At 37.0% G+C, this 17,670-nt stretch overlaps 2 protein-coding genes across 2 annotated transcripts in view; one reads left to right on the forward strand and one right to left on the reverse strand.

Moving 5' to 3' along the window:
- The window catches only part of LOC140230855 (protein dead ringer homolog), a 28,491-nt gene extending 18,753 nt beyond the window's left edge, over positions 1 to 9,738 (forward strand). Inside the window, exons 5-7 of the mRNA XM_072311001.1 lie at positions 7,189 to 7,451; positions 8,326 to 8,532; positions 9,055 to 9,738. Of these exons, the coding sequence (XP_072167102.1) occupies positions 7,189 to 7,451; positions 8,326 to 8,532; positions 9,055 to 9,224 (640 nt within the window). The 3' untranslated portion in view covers positions 9,225 to 9,738. The remainder of the gene's footprint in view (positions 1 to 7,188; positions 7,452 to 8,325; positions 8,533 to 9,054) is intronic.
- Positions 9,739 to 17,493: 7,755 nt separating this feature from the next.
- The window catches only part of LOC140231246 (transient receptor potential cation channel subfamily M member 3-like), a 38,837-nt gene continuing 38,660 nt past the window's right edge, over positions 17,494 to 17,670 (reverse strand). The window contains exon 25 of the mRNA XM_072311394.1: positions 17,494 to 17,626. Within this exon, the coding sequence (XP_072167495.1) occupies positions 17,494 to 17,626 (133 nt within the window). The remainder of the gene's footprint in view (positions 17,627 to 17,670) is intronic.

The raw sequence follows: 17,670 nt of genomic DNA on the forward strand, positions 1-17,670 counted from the left end.
TCACATCTGTAGTAGTCTTCTCATCCAGTGATGGTGGCACTGAAATTATAAAAGTTCAGAACTTTTTAACGGATTGTCTGATTCTCCTCAGACTTTCCCTGATGTGTTCTACTGATTTTGCTGCAATCACTCAATCCATTTCTATGTGAAGGTGAACTTGTTCTTTAAATGGGGAATGGAAAGTATGAAGGAAAGCAAAACCTGGAACAAAAACTTAACACTGAACCAACAAGGCTGTGCCTTCTTTTAAACAATCTGAATTCTTCATTTTCAACTTTGAATATACATCTATAGACCTGTAGTCATTCATTACTTCTTTCAGGTATTAGGCACAAACACTACAGAAACCCAGTGGTTGAAAAAGGATAATAAACTGCACACTTTGAAACTCACATGCATTTGTAAGAGCCAAGTATCCCCACCATGCTCTTAATAAAAATAATAAAAGTAAAATATGAAAAAAATGTATATATAACTAGATATAAATAAATATCTATATATTCCTCAAGGGTATGTGGCTGTTATATTTACAAATGTGGGCAGACAGGAAACTGAAATATTTTATCTCTTTGGTAGAAATCTTTTTAAACACTACAGACAAAGTTCAGATCCAGTTTTGATATTGTCACCTTCAAGTCTTGCACATAGAAACTCTCAAACATGGATACATTATGTCCACAGTCATTTTCAGTCAAATCAAATTTCAGATGTCATTTCAAGTGGAGAAATATGTCACTTTAGTAGCAAATCCAAATAATTTTCTCACATGATTTGCATCATATTTGTCTTTTATTGAATGAGTGAATTGTTCTATTTTCCATTTACCCTGGGGTAGATCTCATGGCAAATTGGATTGAGTAACAGCTGTGCTGTATTTGCTGATACATGTTTAGAATTGTATCATCACCACAATAGTGATCTGCTTTATCAGGTCTGCTGATGTCTTCAATTTTTTTTTTAATCTTTATTCATTTACAATATTGAAAGGACTTAGAACAATCAAAAAAAAAAAAAAGATGATTGGGGTCATTTTAGGAGCTGAAGCAGTAATTTATGATCTAGGAACTATGTCTGACTCGCAGTTATGAGGGATGTATTTTGACATTGTGGGGGCTGTGTTGTAACATACCAGTATTTTTCATAATGAGATATTTATGTGGGCAGTTCATAGAAACTGTAATGAGATCCTAGAATACTGTGCAATGTGGCAACCAGACGACTGAGGCATTTATAGAGCCCTAAAAATGGTATTATTAGATTTAGCATGGTAATTCATAAATGGTTCCGGAAGAAATTAATGAAGTGCAAGCACTTCAAGCAAAAAGTGTAGTAATACGTGAGACAAAGCCAGTTGGAAGATAGCATACATGTACTTATTTCATACGTGAACATCAAAATGAGAAATGTGCATCTGTATGAAAGTCAAAGTCAAATTCTTTGTGGGAACTTTGAGTCCACTGAAGTGACATGGAATGGAAGCATAGTGCTGGACATACAAGATTTGAAAGCTGTCAGGCCATAGCTCGTATAGGTTCTTGTGGTTGAAATGTATCTTTCACTGTTGTCCACAGAGACAGACCTTAAAGTTTTAACACCTGTAAAAAAAGTGGAGCAGCATGAACTCCATTGCTTTGTCATACCAAAGATGCTATAAGGCGTGTCTTCATCAGCCCGAAGTTTCAAAATAGCGCGCTATCTTGCGGTTACCAAACTAGTCCGATGTCAAAATAGCGCGCTATCTGTGTAGTGAAGACGCAGATAGCGCGCTATTTGATCGGGAAAATTTCCCCCAAAATCTTGGTCTAGTTCGTCAACTAGAGCGCTAATTCGTGAAATAGCGCGCTATCTTGGGTGCGTCTCCATCAGCCCGAAATTTTCTCGATCCCTCCACGCTTCTGGTTAGCCAGCTGGCAATGGAAAGCGCATGTACAAGCAGCTAGTGATTGTGTATAGTACATTACACGCACGGTGTATTCAAGGATCACATGTGTGTACTATAGGCCTACTGTTGTTGTCATCTTTTCAATTTCAATTCAATTCAATTCATTTATTTCATTCTCATTTTCTTTCCAACAAAACATAACACGAGGTAAATCAGAAAATCCATCATAAGCATGTATACAGTACAAAGTGCGAAGGATTAACGATATCCAACAAACTAATAGAGATGAATCATGTATACATACGGGAAAATACAAAGTTATATTTTGAGGAGAAAAAAAAAGAGAACTGAGAGGTCCACTAAAAAGCAGTGCTTGTAGATTGTGGACCACTCAAGAATTTCTTCCAAAAATACACATACAATTACAAATACATTACACATATGCACAACAACATGGCATAACTAAACTAAGGAGATCTTTAAAACCAGGGAGGTGATTTCTCTCACCTCCCTATTAAAACTCAGTGCCGTGCATGCTAGCTGTTTTTTTTTTTGTTTTTTTTTTTTGTAAACTTCTTCTTCTGGTCCACTCTACCTTATAGCTGAAGATTCTTGCAGATTGTGTGCATTTTGGATTTGTTTAAACATTGCAATTCGTTAATTTCATATAAGATGCCTCACTGCCACTGGACAGAAGAAAGAGTAGCGTTATTAATATCCCTTTGGAGAGAATTTGCTGTACTGCTCACCTCCCTGGTTGTAGAATCGTACATACGGTGATATAGGAGATTTTGAGCGGGGAAATCCACTTTCGAACCGCGAGCCAGGCAGAGTAATACTGCAAAGTGCGCATGCGTCAATTTTCGGACTAATTCCCGAAGCAGGCTGTTCGAGCTGATGAAGACGCACATTCGCTGTATCGGGCTATTTTCTCAGACCGCAAAATGTCCCGCTAGTTTGAACTTCGGGCTGATGAAGACACGCCTATAGAGAAGAGAAGGAGAACTTTTTTTAGGAAGTAGTAGGTGCATTTGATTAGGATTAATTCATCTGCAAAATACATGTCATTCAGAGCCTAGAAATGTTCTCTTTTGAATTAGAGGGACTATTTTGTGTTGGGATATAGATTCAGAAACACCTGACATTTTCTTTTTTTTCATTATGAAAATTATAGTCTTCTTTAAGGACCTGAGCAGAGTTAGAACTACAAGAAATAAAAGAAACCTATTTCAAATTTCAAGACTGAAGTGAAACAAATTTGTTCACTTTAGACACAAAACATGAAAGACATTAAATCTTTATGCATTTTGAACATTTTTTTCTTTTTACATTTGTCTGTGAAGAATCATATGCAGATTTGAGACTGGTATTACAGATCAACCTGTTCCTTACTTGATTGTTAAACCCACCAGACTTTGCATGGACTCACCAATTTCTGTTAGACAACAAATTGAGTGTGGTTTTGGATACTCATACTTGCCTTAGTAAACTGTGAAAAGCATTGAGTGTTAATATATTAATACTGTTTGATATATTTCTTCCACTGTTACCAAAGTTAACATTTCCTACATTGCTGCCACCTTTTGAATAATCAGATATGAATTCTTAAGCTGAAATGATACTGATTTGAGGATTTTTCTTTATTCATTTCCTTTGACTGACCTGTTAAAACTGGTATAGAATTCTCCTATCCAATTATATCATAATACCATAGAGAACAAGAGGCTTTAATGATGAGGAAATAGTTACAGTGGGTCTCAGAATAAATGGATAGCAGCATATAAAACTTCCAAAACTCAAGAATGGGGACAGTTTCCTCCCATTACTTTGCATAAAGGTGGCAGCTAATTAGCAGTTCATCACATCGACTGATTCACAAGTTCTTTTATCTGTATTACTGCTTCATATATATGATAGTGTACAATTGCTTTTTTTTTTTTTAATGAAAATTGAAAATGAGTTCATTTGCAACCTTAAATATTACAGAGTAAAATAATTATGAAATTGCAAAAATGTACAAAATACTCAGTTTGTTTGACGATTTATGTGGTGGCTTAAAACTAAAGGGATTTTGCTTTGGATATGCTGTCAATGCAAAGTTAAGTATGATGCAAAGATTGGAACGATCCTTCTCGTTGATAACATTATTGACAGAGTTATTGTGACCTTATTGCGACCCACATTTTTACCACCTGTGCCCGTGCTTTAAATAATGTTTGTGGTGTAGAAACAGCCCAGGTGTAACCGGGGGCTCTGCGTGTCTCGATGAGTGAGTGGCTCCACGGATCAGGCGGTGTTCGCACCTCTGGCACGCTGCTAAAAAGTTGTTTAATCTCGCAAAGTATCTGTGTGCCCTTTAGGAAGAGAGACTGAACAAGATCCAAGAGTCTCAACAAGGAGTATCAAATGAAAGATTACTGATAATGAACATAAGAAAGTTGATGCAGAAAGACGGAGAGAAGGAGAGTTAGAGAGGAAAGGAGTTATAGTGCCATACATGGTCAACTAAAGAATGTATTCTGTGCAAGGAGAGATATCTAAATGTACTTGCATACAAGAAGAAGAGATAGCAATAATAAATTGTAGAAGATGAATTTTATTGACTCTTTTGGCCCACTCTTGGGGTATGAAAGTACCAACAAACATTCAATATATACAACACTATAAACAGATTTGTGAATACAATTCTTGTCGATTATACATAAAGACACAAACATATGAGAGATAATATATTATATGGGAGTATGAGTATGAGTAAAATGAAAAGTGAAAACAACAAAAAACAAACAAAAAGTGAAAGGAAATAATATATGTGATAATAAAACACCGAATTGTACACAACTATAGAGCCTATACACAGACATTCTACATGTATAACAGTCTTTTACAAGCTAAACAAAGCAGGCTATTTTACCTTTTTCTTTTTTAACCATCTACGGCACTTTGACAATTTTCTTTCTCAGAATTTTTAGAAAATTGCAACATATAAGGCGAGTAAATCATGCTAAATTCTTCACCTGAGAGGTGCTTTTAGTATCAAAAAAGTTCCATCATGAATGTGCAGAGCACTTGGAGATATTCTTTGACATAACTCTGTGAGGCAAATACAAATGTCTCTCCCTTTGAAAATAAGAATAAACAAAACTATCTAATGAAATACATCACCTTTGTAAGAAGACAAGCAGAGTGTGCACTACATATCACAATATGGCGTATTCGCATTAAATTGGCCTTACAGGTGATTTATGTGATCAACAAGTACCTTGGTAAATAAATAGATGAATAGATAGAAGCTTAAGTAAACAGTCTATTGAATGAAGGTATTGTGGCATGTACGACAGATACAAAAAAGTGTGTGGGATTCAAGTACAAATGGCAGAAGCATTTCAGGTGTTTGAGCAAGAATATTTTTCTCCCATACTGGTTTGGAATGAGACCCCAGACTAGTGAAAAGAGATATAGATGCAGAGTATACCAGCAAAAGCAAATTCAGTAGGTGAAGGTGTTGAATAGCAGATAGAAAGTCTGCTTTGGTGAAATTCACTCTACTCAACATTGGATGAATTTCCATTTTGTTGAGAATGAGCTGATTTTGCAACAGCAAACATTTGACACAAACACCTGGCCGAGTATACTCGCAACTTGCCTTCAACAGGTTATGTAAAATGTATCACACCAAGCCAACTTTCTACCCTCATGTATCCAACCACCACCGGACAAATCTTATAATTCAGGCTTCCTCTTTATAAGCCCAATGGTGGTGCATGGGGGGTGGGGGGTGGGGAGGGGAGAGAATATGATCTGTGGAAAATTACATTTCCAGAAGAATATACTTTTGTACTCTCCAATACAGACTTTTCTCATAAATGTGTACAGGGGTTTTGGCCTAGACTGTGCATGCACCCACAGGCACTTTTGATTGGAGTTGACAGATGGTATTGTGGCATTTGAAATTACAATCTATGTCACATGACTTCTCAATGATTATAGGGCGTTTATCAATGTCACTGTTTAAGTAATTGTGTTTATGGTCCCTACACATTGGAAGCATACTATCAAGTACGGTACTTTGATATGCGACAAACTTTTGTATTGTACTAGAAATCTCATTTTCTGTGTGCTGCTATGAACTGTTTGAAGACATATAAGGGGGGTTCACACGTACACCAATTAGCGGGATACAAATCTCAAGATTTGCATCGCGATCGGTATCTCGAGTTTCTTGCACGTGTGGACAGAAAAACCCCGAAGATTAGCGCGATAAGCATCGCGATGCTAATCCCAAGAAATCTTGGGCTAGTTCCTCAATTAGTGGAATAATTCGCCCCGCGCTGGTACGTGTGAACGGTCGGGATTAGAATCTCGAGTTTTTATATCCCATCATGCAATGCGCACATCACAACAGCGAGGCCTCTGCAAAGAGGTCTTTCACCTCCTTGGCGCACCACAACAACGGCGCGCGAACCACACCACTGACGAGCATATAACAATGGACAAAGGGAAGTGCGCGCAGGCAGTGATAGAGAAGGGCACTGTGTGACCCAGTTTGCAGGCTTTGCTGTTATCTCGATCGGCAATTAGCGGGATAATTCGGTACGTATGGACACTTGCAAAAAACTTGAGATTCCGAGCGCGATCACTATCCAGCTAATTTGGAGCATGTGAATAGTTGCAAAAAATCTCGAGATATGGAGCGCGATCGTCATCCCACTATTTTGTATGTGTGAACCCGGCTATATTCTGTTTAGGATTCTAAAGAAGCTGTTCTTTGTAAGATTCTGAAGAACACGTTCTTAAAATCCAATTAATTTTGTACAAGATCTATCAAGTTCCTCAAAGGGAATGAATGAAATGAAAAAAAAAAATCTGGAAAATTCATCATGTACTCATATATCAAGATGCTTTAAATTCCCTTGTATATTAGCATAGAATGTTTTAAGGTTTTGCTACCAGCATTTAACTTAATTGATATCATCATACCCAGAACCTTAATACACAGCATACCTTCATAATGTTATTGACTCCTAGAGATAAGTTTACATCATGATTTAAAGCTACAGAATAATGGATGATTCATTGTTTCCTATGTCCCTGAAATGAAAGTGCCAAGGTGTTCCGTGTTGGTTATTCTAAGAAATCATAACCCTAACCTGCATACTATCATCATGATGTATAGGTTTAAATGTATCATGTTTGTTGTTTGTTTGCTTTTTATCAAACTTCAGCCCAACAGCTGAACTTTGCGTTATGCTTCAATGTCCTTTTTGCCCTAACTTGATCTTGCATCTGCTTTTATGTACTACCAGATACATGAAGTACCTGTACCCCTATGAGTGTGAGAAGAAGAACCTCAGCTCTCCCTCTGAGCTTCAGTCTGCTATTGATGGTAACCGGCGGGAGGGGCGTCGCCCTTCCTACCACAGCCCACACATGCACTCCAGGCCCCCCTCACTGGCCTACCATGGGCTGGATCTTCACACCCCTACCGGCTCTCCTCCACCTACCATGATTCCACATCCATCCAGAATTCCCACTCTTCCATCCAGGTTATCACCATCAACATCACCAGGTATAAATCAACAACAACTACCACTAAGAGTAAGACTATATCGTACAGCAGTATCACACCATTTTTTTTTATGTATAAACATTGTGTTCACAGTTGTGTAAAGGTTTGCTTTAAACTTTATCTTACTGGCAACTTTGTAATCATAATTCATTTGTGGTAAGAAAAATGCCAGTGCTTGTGCCATGTACTCTAGATGGAGGGCTCCAGTGCCCTTTTGGTGTAGCAGTTGATCTTTAGGCTCTCTTTACCATTAGCAACTTGTTTGCAATATCAGCATCACACAGGACCCCTTTTTGAAGAGTCCAGATGTTAAGCCCAATTCTGAATAGGGTCTGTTGTTGGGTGTACTCTTTCTGAGGGAATAATCACAAAGAAGTTATGGTAATGTGAGATATGTTAGATTATGTTTGTTTGATCTGTTATACCATTTTGGAAGAGATGATTAGATGCACAAGAAAACAGACTGCAGTCAAAATGATTGAAATAAATGGACAAAAGAAAAATGCTATCAGTGGCCATAGAGTGAACAAGAGTCGTGTTTGATGGGTACATTTGTGTAGGTGAGATAGCATCACAAATTACATCGTTGTTGGTTGCTTGGGACATTTTTATTTTTCCAAGCTTTTGTCATTCACACAGAGAGAAACTCTGTAAAGATGCATTCCTCATTTCAGTAAATGAAGGAAAAGAGCTGATCATGGCCCTCTTGCCTTGTCCAGGCAAGTTTCAGAGTTTCAGAGTTCAGAAATTCCCCTTTAACCCATTGAGGATGAGTCCCGAGTATACTCGGGCAAAGTGTGTAAGGGAAATGTGTGTTGTAGCAAATCAGCCCATCCTCACCGGGTTAAAAATATATTGTTCTTGTCCATTACAGGGGAGGATGATCACATCCCCCTCACCCTGCCCAGGCAGGGCAGCCTCAGCCACGCAGCGATGCTGGCAGAGTTGGCAGAGAGGGGTGCAATCCCGCCACCATCCAAGCGCTCCCTACTGGCAGAGGAGCACCACCAGCGCCTCCTTCAACTCCAGCAGCAGCACCTGCTTATGCCCACCGCCCACCTCAAAGTCAGCAGTGCACGAGGTATGTTGGCTAGTGTATGCACTGACACACACACACACACACACACACATAAGACAATGTTTATAATTATTTGATTTAATATCTCTCACTTGTATTTGTGTACATGTGCACACACGTACACTGCACATTGAGTATTTCTTATACACGTACATAAGCAATGAACATGGAGTTTCTCTCTCTCTCTCCAATACAGACAACACAAACACATACAGTAGCTGATGTACTCGTGGCATTGAAAAGACATCCAGGTGTTTATAACATTGATGATGAGGATTGTAACGCTAATGATCAGATACTGACTTTTGTACATCACTTTTCAGCCACATTGTGCAGTCACGTGCTAATCACTTTATCTTTTGATAAAAGATTGAAACAAAAACAGATACCAGCACAACGAAGTTCTCCCTTCATAAATCTGTACATATGACGTCTAAACATATGATATATATGTATACGTGATTATATATAGCGTTGACTGTTTGTGACTATATTTCGTATTTACTTTCTCTGAACCTGTTCCAGCCCATCCCGAGTCTGGAATGCCTCTGTTTGAAGTGCGAGGTGACAACTCACTGGTAATGAGCATTGAGCTCAATGGGGTGTTCTACCAAGGCGTGCTGTACCCCAGGGGTGCTCCAGGACACCCCTTGATTGGCATACCAATCCCGCGGTCCAGTGCTTCTCCCAAGTAACAATCGAGAGAAAGGGACGTTTAAATTGCTGTATAATATGTGTAAAGTACTTAAAAGAGTAAGAAAAGCCAAGAAAATGTAGAGGTAAAATAAGTTTTGATAGTACTTTAATTTCTGCATTTCACATGACATGAAACACCAACAACCCACGTTGTTGTCCAAGCAAGGGGCCCTGATGAATTTGTGGTATGGTTTTGAATGACAAGGTCTCTGCACTGTTGTGTGCTATTTTCATAAAAACAGTTAGAGCATGAATCATGCTGTAAGGAGGAAGAGACAAAGTTCCTACCATTGGTTAATACTTGTGCCCAGTTATCTGTGTGCTGAACCATGTCATGGAACATTTCAATAGGCAGCAGAATGAATAGTCCATGAATGTAGCATCTATGACAGTAAGTAGTTTCCACTGAAATCAGTTTGAAATAAAGTCTTTTGCAGAAAAGGGTAAAGTAAGTCTGCTTTGCTTTCTTGTTTTAAGGTATGAACAAAACAAAAATCAAAAGGGAGATGGAACAGAGAGTTTAAAATTGCTATCATACCTATAGTTGTGACTTACTTATTCACCTATGGCTTCAGAGAAAAGAGGCTGAGTAGGATTTGGTGACACTTGAGCTTGTTGAAAGCTAGGTACAGGAACACTGTCAGATATAAACATTCCTGAATCGAGGCAGTGCTATCTTTCCTCTATCTCACTACTGAGCATAGTTTCAATCAAATATTTCCTGAAATGAACATGTTGTACATATAGCGTATTTTGACAATCGATGAATTTTCTTGGAAACAATTTTCTGTTTGTATTCATTTGTTCAAGACTTTGTGAATGATGGAAATGTTATTTATTTTGATATTTGAATTAGGCAGTTGTATTCATAATGATTTTGCTTATTCTTGTGTTGTGATAATGAATTCATCTGAACCATTAATCAACCTGTTGAGGACGAGTCCCAAGTATACTCGGGCAGGTGTCTATGGGAAATGTGTGTTGTAGTAAAATCAGTCCATCCTTAACGGGTTAACTGTTACTCAAAGACTGAACATGAGAAAAAAGATCATTGTTACCTCGTGTTGGCGAAATGCATGGAAGCATAATACTGACTTTCAATTCTATACCAGCACTTTTTAACACATAGTAATGACTTGACAACATTATAGACCAAAGTCATGTGACATTGTTACATGACCATATCATGTGACCCAATGAAGAGACTACAGGAGGTATGCTTCGCCAAAGTTGTCAGCCGGAGATCTTTGTGCATTGTCACGATTAGATCATGATGTTCAGTGAACACTTACTTCCTCATTTTCACCCGATCGAAATCAGAACAAGATATGAACTGCAATTGTACTGTGATGACCTTTAGAAGACTTATTCATCTAGTTAGTTTCCTGTGTTGTGAAAAGAAGATTATTTATGAAAGGTACATGGACAGAAAAAAAAAAAACACAGCACAAATCTCAATAACCAATTTGTCACATTCAGTCCCTCCCACACTTCATTTCTCATTGGCCCTACAAGAGATAAACAATTTAACATGAACAACAAACAGAAACCATGAAGCAAGCAGTCTTGTGCATTATTATGCTGTTTTCAATTTTATTTTCTTAATATAAAGCAGGTGGAATTATAGAAATGGAAGAAGTCAAGAGACGTGCGCCTACATTGTATTTTGGTTTCAATTTGCAGAGAGACGATCAGAAATTTAGCATATATGCTGCCTGAGCTCAACAGTGGGAGGAAGTATTTATAGTTGAAGCTGAAGTGCAATATGTGTATTTGTGTGTTTTCCAATCACGTTATAAATCACTCACGTTATGGATGAGACAAGATATGCGCCACACAGGACTGGACGTATTTGTGACAATCATTTTCTTATGAGAGGGTAGAATAAAAGATAAGCTGCAATATTGCTTAAGTGGAATTATCCACGTTTTCTCCTCGGATTTATGTTCGCTATGCATTCAGCCTTGAGACATGTCTCTTTACATAAGTGCAAGGTGATGTACATTATTGATTGAAGTCCATTATGCATAAAGGAGTAGAGTTACGCTATCTAATTCATTAGGAGTATTCCTGATAATGAGTTTAACTTGCTCAAGTGTATTATAATGTTTCAGGGTACATTTCATGTTCGCTCAGCATGTCTACATTTTACGGCACTAGTGCGAGTTCAGATGAAAATTATAGGACTTGCTGTTACGAAAATGATCACATATTTTTATTTTAACTGTGTAATGCTGTGTAATTTGCTTAATTTGAGGGAAATGGTTCTGCCTTATTTTGAGGTGCATTTTTAGTTTTGTCACGATTTGAATGTGTTGTGATCAGGGATAGAGTGATGCAATATGGATTGAGTGCTACACACCAGTTTTTTGTTGAAAGTTTTTGAAGAATGAAGTGCTGGTAATGGTGATTTTATTTGTACTTTGCTTTATTTTCTTTGTATGCACATTGAGAGGATACTTCTGGTATAGCTTAAAAGTGTGTGAGGCTGTATAAATCTTATTGAAACGAAGTGGCAAGCTTTAAAGGGTGTTTAAAGCAAGTAATGCTTATATATTAGCGTACGAGGTCATTGGCTCAACCTTTCATTCAGTATGAAGGTTATATCTCATATTGGTTTGAAACTACATTTATCAGATTATGATATTGATTCCATAATTTTTGATCCACCTGCCTGGGTTAAGTTTGAATGAAATTTGTGTGAAATAATGTATTCGTATTTTTCTTTATATGTTTATGATAAGCAAACCATTCAATGTAATGCTTTGACATGCCAGCTGACACACTACTTTATGAGTGAGTTGTATGGCCGAGTTAAAGAAATGGCTGACCCTTTTCCATTTCAGCAAAATTGCTTCAGTGTGCCAAAAACTGCTGTGACAAACTTTGTCAACATCCTCTGTGAAGTTGAGAAGGGCTTTCTACCTTAATAGTTCGGTGCATTGTGCCTCCGATCTAGATTTGCAAATGCATGCTATGGAGAAAAAGCACATTCATCTTCATAGCTTGTGTCCCTTAGCTGAAAGAATGACATTTTTCTCTCATATCGTATATTCTTTAGTCAGTAGATCAGCAGAAACACTATGATATAAAAAGAAAACAATCTATAGTTTAGATAATGCACAGAAATTGCTTTGTGTCTATTCTATATACCACAGTTCTAATACCTGGCCTCTACATCTTCACAAAGTTTAATCCTGAGATCATAGATGGCAGGAACCAATAGTTGCAAGGCTTGAAATTATTCTTCCTCTAGTTTTTGGAATATATTATTAGTTAAAAGCTCTTCCTAGAAACATATTCAATTTTCCTAAAATGCCAAATTGCAACAAGTGGTTAAGATAAAGCCCTTGTAAAGAGTTGCTTTATGAGTATAGGTTGCTATTTTCGGTTGTCGCCATTTTTTTTTTTTTTTTTTTTTTTTTTGTGAAATAAACATTGGGTATTCATTTCTAAAAACTTTTGTACAATTCCTTTCATTGATGATATGTCAGTGTTTGAGAAAGGAATTTCACATGTAATATTATCTGCAGTTTAAAATACATCAAAACAGGTGTGTAAAATATTTCAAGCATGTGATACTGGCTAGGATTGATTTATTTCTTGATTTCTCACAAGCTGTTGGCAAGAAAATACAAGAAATAATGTCAAGGTTCTTAAATCCATCTCCATTTTTCAATCAAACATTTTGGAGGAAACTGTCATGTTCCTAGATATCAAATATGACAATCATTTTTATAACACTGACTCAGTTATGTTGCAATTCCCTTTTAATGTGACATTGTTTAGTAATGTTAGCAGCAAAATGACATAATATGATTCCTTTTTTACATATATACTTCTGTGATGTTCTTACTTATTTCAGGCATGAAATATTTATCGCTTGATGCATATTCACATCTACCTTACTTCTATATTCTCATTTTGAGGATGTTTTGTTTTATCCCATTTTTTTTTTGTCCAGTAGAAGTGTGTAGAATTACAATGTTATGCAACAAGTAGAGACTGTAAATACAATAGTACTACCGTATTTATGTGTCACATTATAACAAGAGTTGATACTGTTACGAAAGTAAACTGTGTCATTTAGATGCAGCAAATGTTATTAGTTATGTTACATGTATTTGCCAATCCCACCAGTATTGGAGTTATAGGTACCTCTCCATGTTATGTGCTATTTTTTTTAATCATTACTGTGATCAGTTTTGTCAAGCTTTTGTGGTATTTATTTTGTACATTTTAAAGGCACAAGGCCTTTTTTCTCATTATGTTTTATTATATGAACCTCATAGTCCAGATTCACGGTTGATGGTGTGAGCTTCCTCAGACATGTTGTGCGTACAAATTGAAATCAATATAACCCACAAACTGGTAGGGGAGATGGGGGTAAGAATTCTGTGTTTCTGATGATTTGTTTCTTCTATTTTCAAACAGCTTTACTGTGTGATATTCTTAGCTTCTCTCAGTCCTCTCACACTTTCTCTGTTTGGGGAAGAAAAGTATATTGCATACTTGGTGTATTCATCTTAGCATTATAGCAGAGTCCATGAAATATCACTTGACATCACCAGAGTATTGAACTTTTGACCGATAGGAGGGAGAAGATAGTCAGATCAATGATGCAAATTAGACGAGATTCTGATATCTGTGTAGACATTGTACAGTGTATACTAAATTTGTCACAACCATTTTTCCATAGGAAAAGGGTTCAAATTATTTTACATCTGGAGAAGGATGCTGGTATGTACATGTAGAGTGCATAATTGCCTATTATTACTACGTCATATTTTGTATCATGACCAGAATTGAGAATGGCTGAAGTTGTGGCATAACATTTTTGTTACTTGGTAGGAAATGACAAGAGGCTTCAATAATGTGATAATATCGTTTTATTTGGTATGAAGTACAAGGCACAATATGACAATCTGTGATCATGGTACATTCCATTTCTGTAGAAACTTACAGGTAGGTACATAGTAAGGCATGCATGAATGTTCACCCAGAATGCATTGTTGGCTTGATTGAAAAAGACTTGCCAACATAAATCTCCAGTTTTTGGTCACACTGCAAACCTGTTATAGATTCAAGAAAGACTGTACAGTGGTTTAAGGGCAGATACATGGCTCAATACGATTACAAAAATCCTATATTTACTGTAGTAATAAATCTCTGAACGTTTTGCTAGATACACGTACTGTATAATATGCAAGAAAGATGTCAAATTATTTTGGTGTTCATGATATTGTTCTCCACACAGCTTGTACCAAATTGTGTAATTCTCATTGTGGAAACACACGAGATGGGAAATAGACTATCATTGACGATACCTATACACAGTATTATTTGTACAGAAGTTTAAGACGATATACAGTGCATCTAAAATATGGATAGAAATAGTCCATGCCTCATTATTGCAGTACATCTCCTGGGCCGTGGAACATTTCTTGGAGGAGGTGCTGTGGGCCTATGGGAGATGGTGGGGGGAGGGGGGGGGGGGGGGGTTAAGGGTAAATGTTGAACCCACCCACCAGTTACAAGAGTCAGAGTCATACATTTTGTGATTTTTTTTTTCCCAATCTTTGTGTTGTTTCAATTTTTATTTACTGTATTTTTTTTTTTTAGAAGAACCAAAAATATAGGTTGCTACCACTCCTCCCCCTCCAGTCCAGTTCGGCAGCCCCTTCATCTATAGAATGGTTTCAGAGTTCGTAAATGAATTAAGGGAAAGCCTCATTTTTTCCTCTTTCTCTGGGCGATTATTGCATTGTACAAGTATACATGACCGTCATCCTCTTTTCATTCATGTGGAATATGTGCCTTAATTGAGTTGAAGTCTTTCAAAGTGTGTTTGGCAATACTGTGCAATCTCAGTGTTCTTCATATGACAGGGTGTTCTTTTTTATTTCACATCTTCTGTTAAAGTATTATTTGTGCTGCAGGTATTTCAGTATTATGCAATCCCAAATTTTGAGTCATGTAGCCCACTAATCTGATACATTGTGGAGTGAATTAAGCTCTTATGGAGTGGATTATTGAGGTAATTCTCAGCCTTTTTTTTTTCTTTCTAAGACTTATTGTCGTACACTAACTTCAGACAGTATTTTTTGTGAGACAGACTGAGGTGGATGTATAAGAGAGTCACAGGCTGGCCTTATGTTGTACGTTCTGTGTCCGAGACTCTTTTGAGTGTTACTTCACTGTCTGTTATGGACAGTCGTGACGTGCGACTTTGTAAATAAAGAAATCACCATTGTGGGTGGTTTGCCTTACCAAACATTAATATCTGAGTATGACTGTGGTTGTTCAGTATTATTATTCAAAGTTTATGTGATGGAAATTGGTTTTGAAGTGGCTGAGATATCCAAAAGCAAAGAGGTCCTGATAAAAGTTGGGACCCACCTTTTATTAGTACCACTTCATTTTACTTTGTTTTTGGATATCTCAGCCACTTCAAAACCATTATTCTTATCAAATAAACTTTGAATTCCTCTTAGAATCATATGCTCTTTGATATTTCATAAGTGGTTTCTAATTATCTCACCAAAAGTTCAAATCTGAATTCCCCATCTCAATCAAAACTATACCATCCTTTAAGTCACACTCACATGCTTTTATGTTGTCGAATGCCTACGGATCAGAATAACTGTCGCCCTTGAGCAAGTGGATAGAGTACAACACAAACAGATTTATTGGTACATTATGATTTGTGTTCCATGAATCATGAAATCAGGTTTGGCAACTGAGTATTTACTTTCTTTGCACTGCCTATGCTTAGATGAAACAAATATCAATTTTAATCGTTGAAAGGGCTGGAGCTGCGAGTCATTTCATTCACTTGATCTATGCCTTCCCACACCATGAGTAGGTGTGGAGAATGAACAGGGGATTAATATATGGAACAAGAACAAATTTTGGAAGTGTGGCTATTATTCTGTATGAAAACAACTTACTTGTGGTAAAATGGATTATGTTTGAATACATGGCTGACAAGATTTCTTAGTACACCTGCCTTTGTGCATTGGAATTAATGTTCTGCATGAGAAACTACAGTATTGCATTTGAATTCATAATGTTTAATACTTTTCTGATAAGCAACATTACTTTTACATTCTTTATTGAATACAAGAAACGACAAGTTATCAAAATAGTCCACATTTGTCATTTCAACTTTGATTCAAGTCAACTCAATCTAGTATTCTATGGCACAATTTGTTTCTAAGTCCCCTGAATTTGAATGATAAGATACTAACAATAACAAGAAGTGAGTCTTAACAAATACTAAGAAGGAAATCTAAGAATTGTACATGATAAAAAACACTTTTGTAACTGAATTGTAAGTAACAGAATATATGAAGAACATAATATGAGCCGTGTATATAATGTGCTAGAGGTAAATGGGATTGAATGAATTCGACATTACCAATTACTTAATCTACCCTCTTTCACATTTTAATGGTTTTGCATAGGCTTTTTGTATGGTAAAGAAAACCTTTTACAAGGATTTCTTTCTTTAAAATCAGTTGCTGATGTGTATAAGGATAGTACAGATTCCCATTTTAACAAAGTCCTCGTGACCGGCAATTTTCTTTCGTTTTATTGAAATTTCGGTATAATGGAATGAATAAACAATTAAAAAAAAAAAAAAAAAAAAAAAAAAAAAACACAGAGCGGATAATATTGCGGCTAGAAATTATATTTCGTTATAGCCATGTTCGTTGTAACAGGAGTGGACTGCCAGACTGTAATAAAGTGCAGCATGAGAAAAATTCTTAATAATTCATCAGAAAATCATTCACGACATGTGAAACATTGCATCATGAGTGCAATCAAAATCCATCAAAATAAGTCATCAAACATGTTTGCACACAAACAAAGGGGACCAGGGCTCGGATGCATGTGTATATAACGAGATCGAGAATACATTATCACTGGTAATCTATTATTGTACCCTGTGTTTCACTTGCACCCGTCCACGCCCACAGGAGATACTCGTCGTAGAGGGCAGTACACTAGTACACTACTTATAGATGACAATGTACAGAGTATTGTAGTTGAACTTCGATAAAGTATATAACTGGATGATCGAGGCATCCCTTGCTCATTATTACCGTGAGAAGTATCGTTTCACTTATTCCAATCCATAACACGTCATAACTGGAAGACTATCGTACAATATTATGTCATGACATACACACACACACACACACACACACACACACACACACACACGCACACTCTATGATTATAAGTAGAATTCCAGATGCCCCATTAGTGATGTGTGATGAAGTTATACACTGCCTTCTCCAGGTTCGTCATTCGCTCCGTCAGCTGATCCAGCTTTCTCCGGTTCTCGTTGTCATAGCGACTCTGCTCTTCCGACCGCGTTGCAAAGGCATCCACCCTATAAATTCAGAACAAATCACAGACTCCTCTAGTAGATGTCAC

This window comes from Diadema setosum, chromosome 7, assembly GCF_964275005.1.
Source record: "Diadema setosum chromosome 7, eeDiaSeto1, whole genome shotgun sequence".
NCBI classification, from domain to species: domain Eukaryota; kingdom Metazoa; phylum Echinodermata; class Echinoidea; order Diadematoida; family Diadematidae; genus Diadema; species Diadema setosum.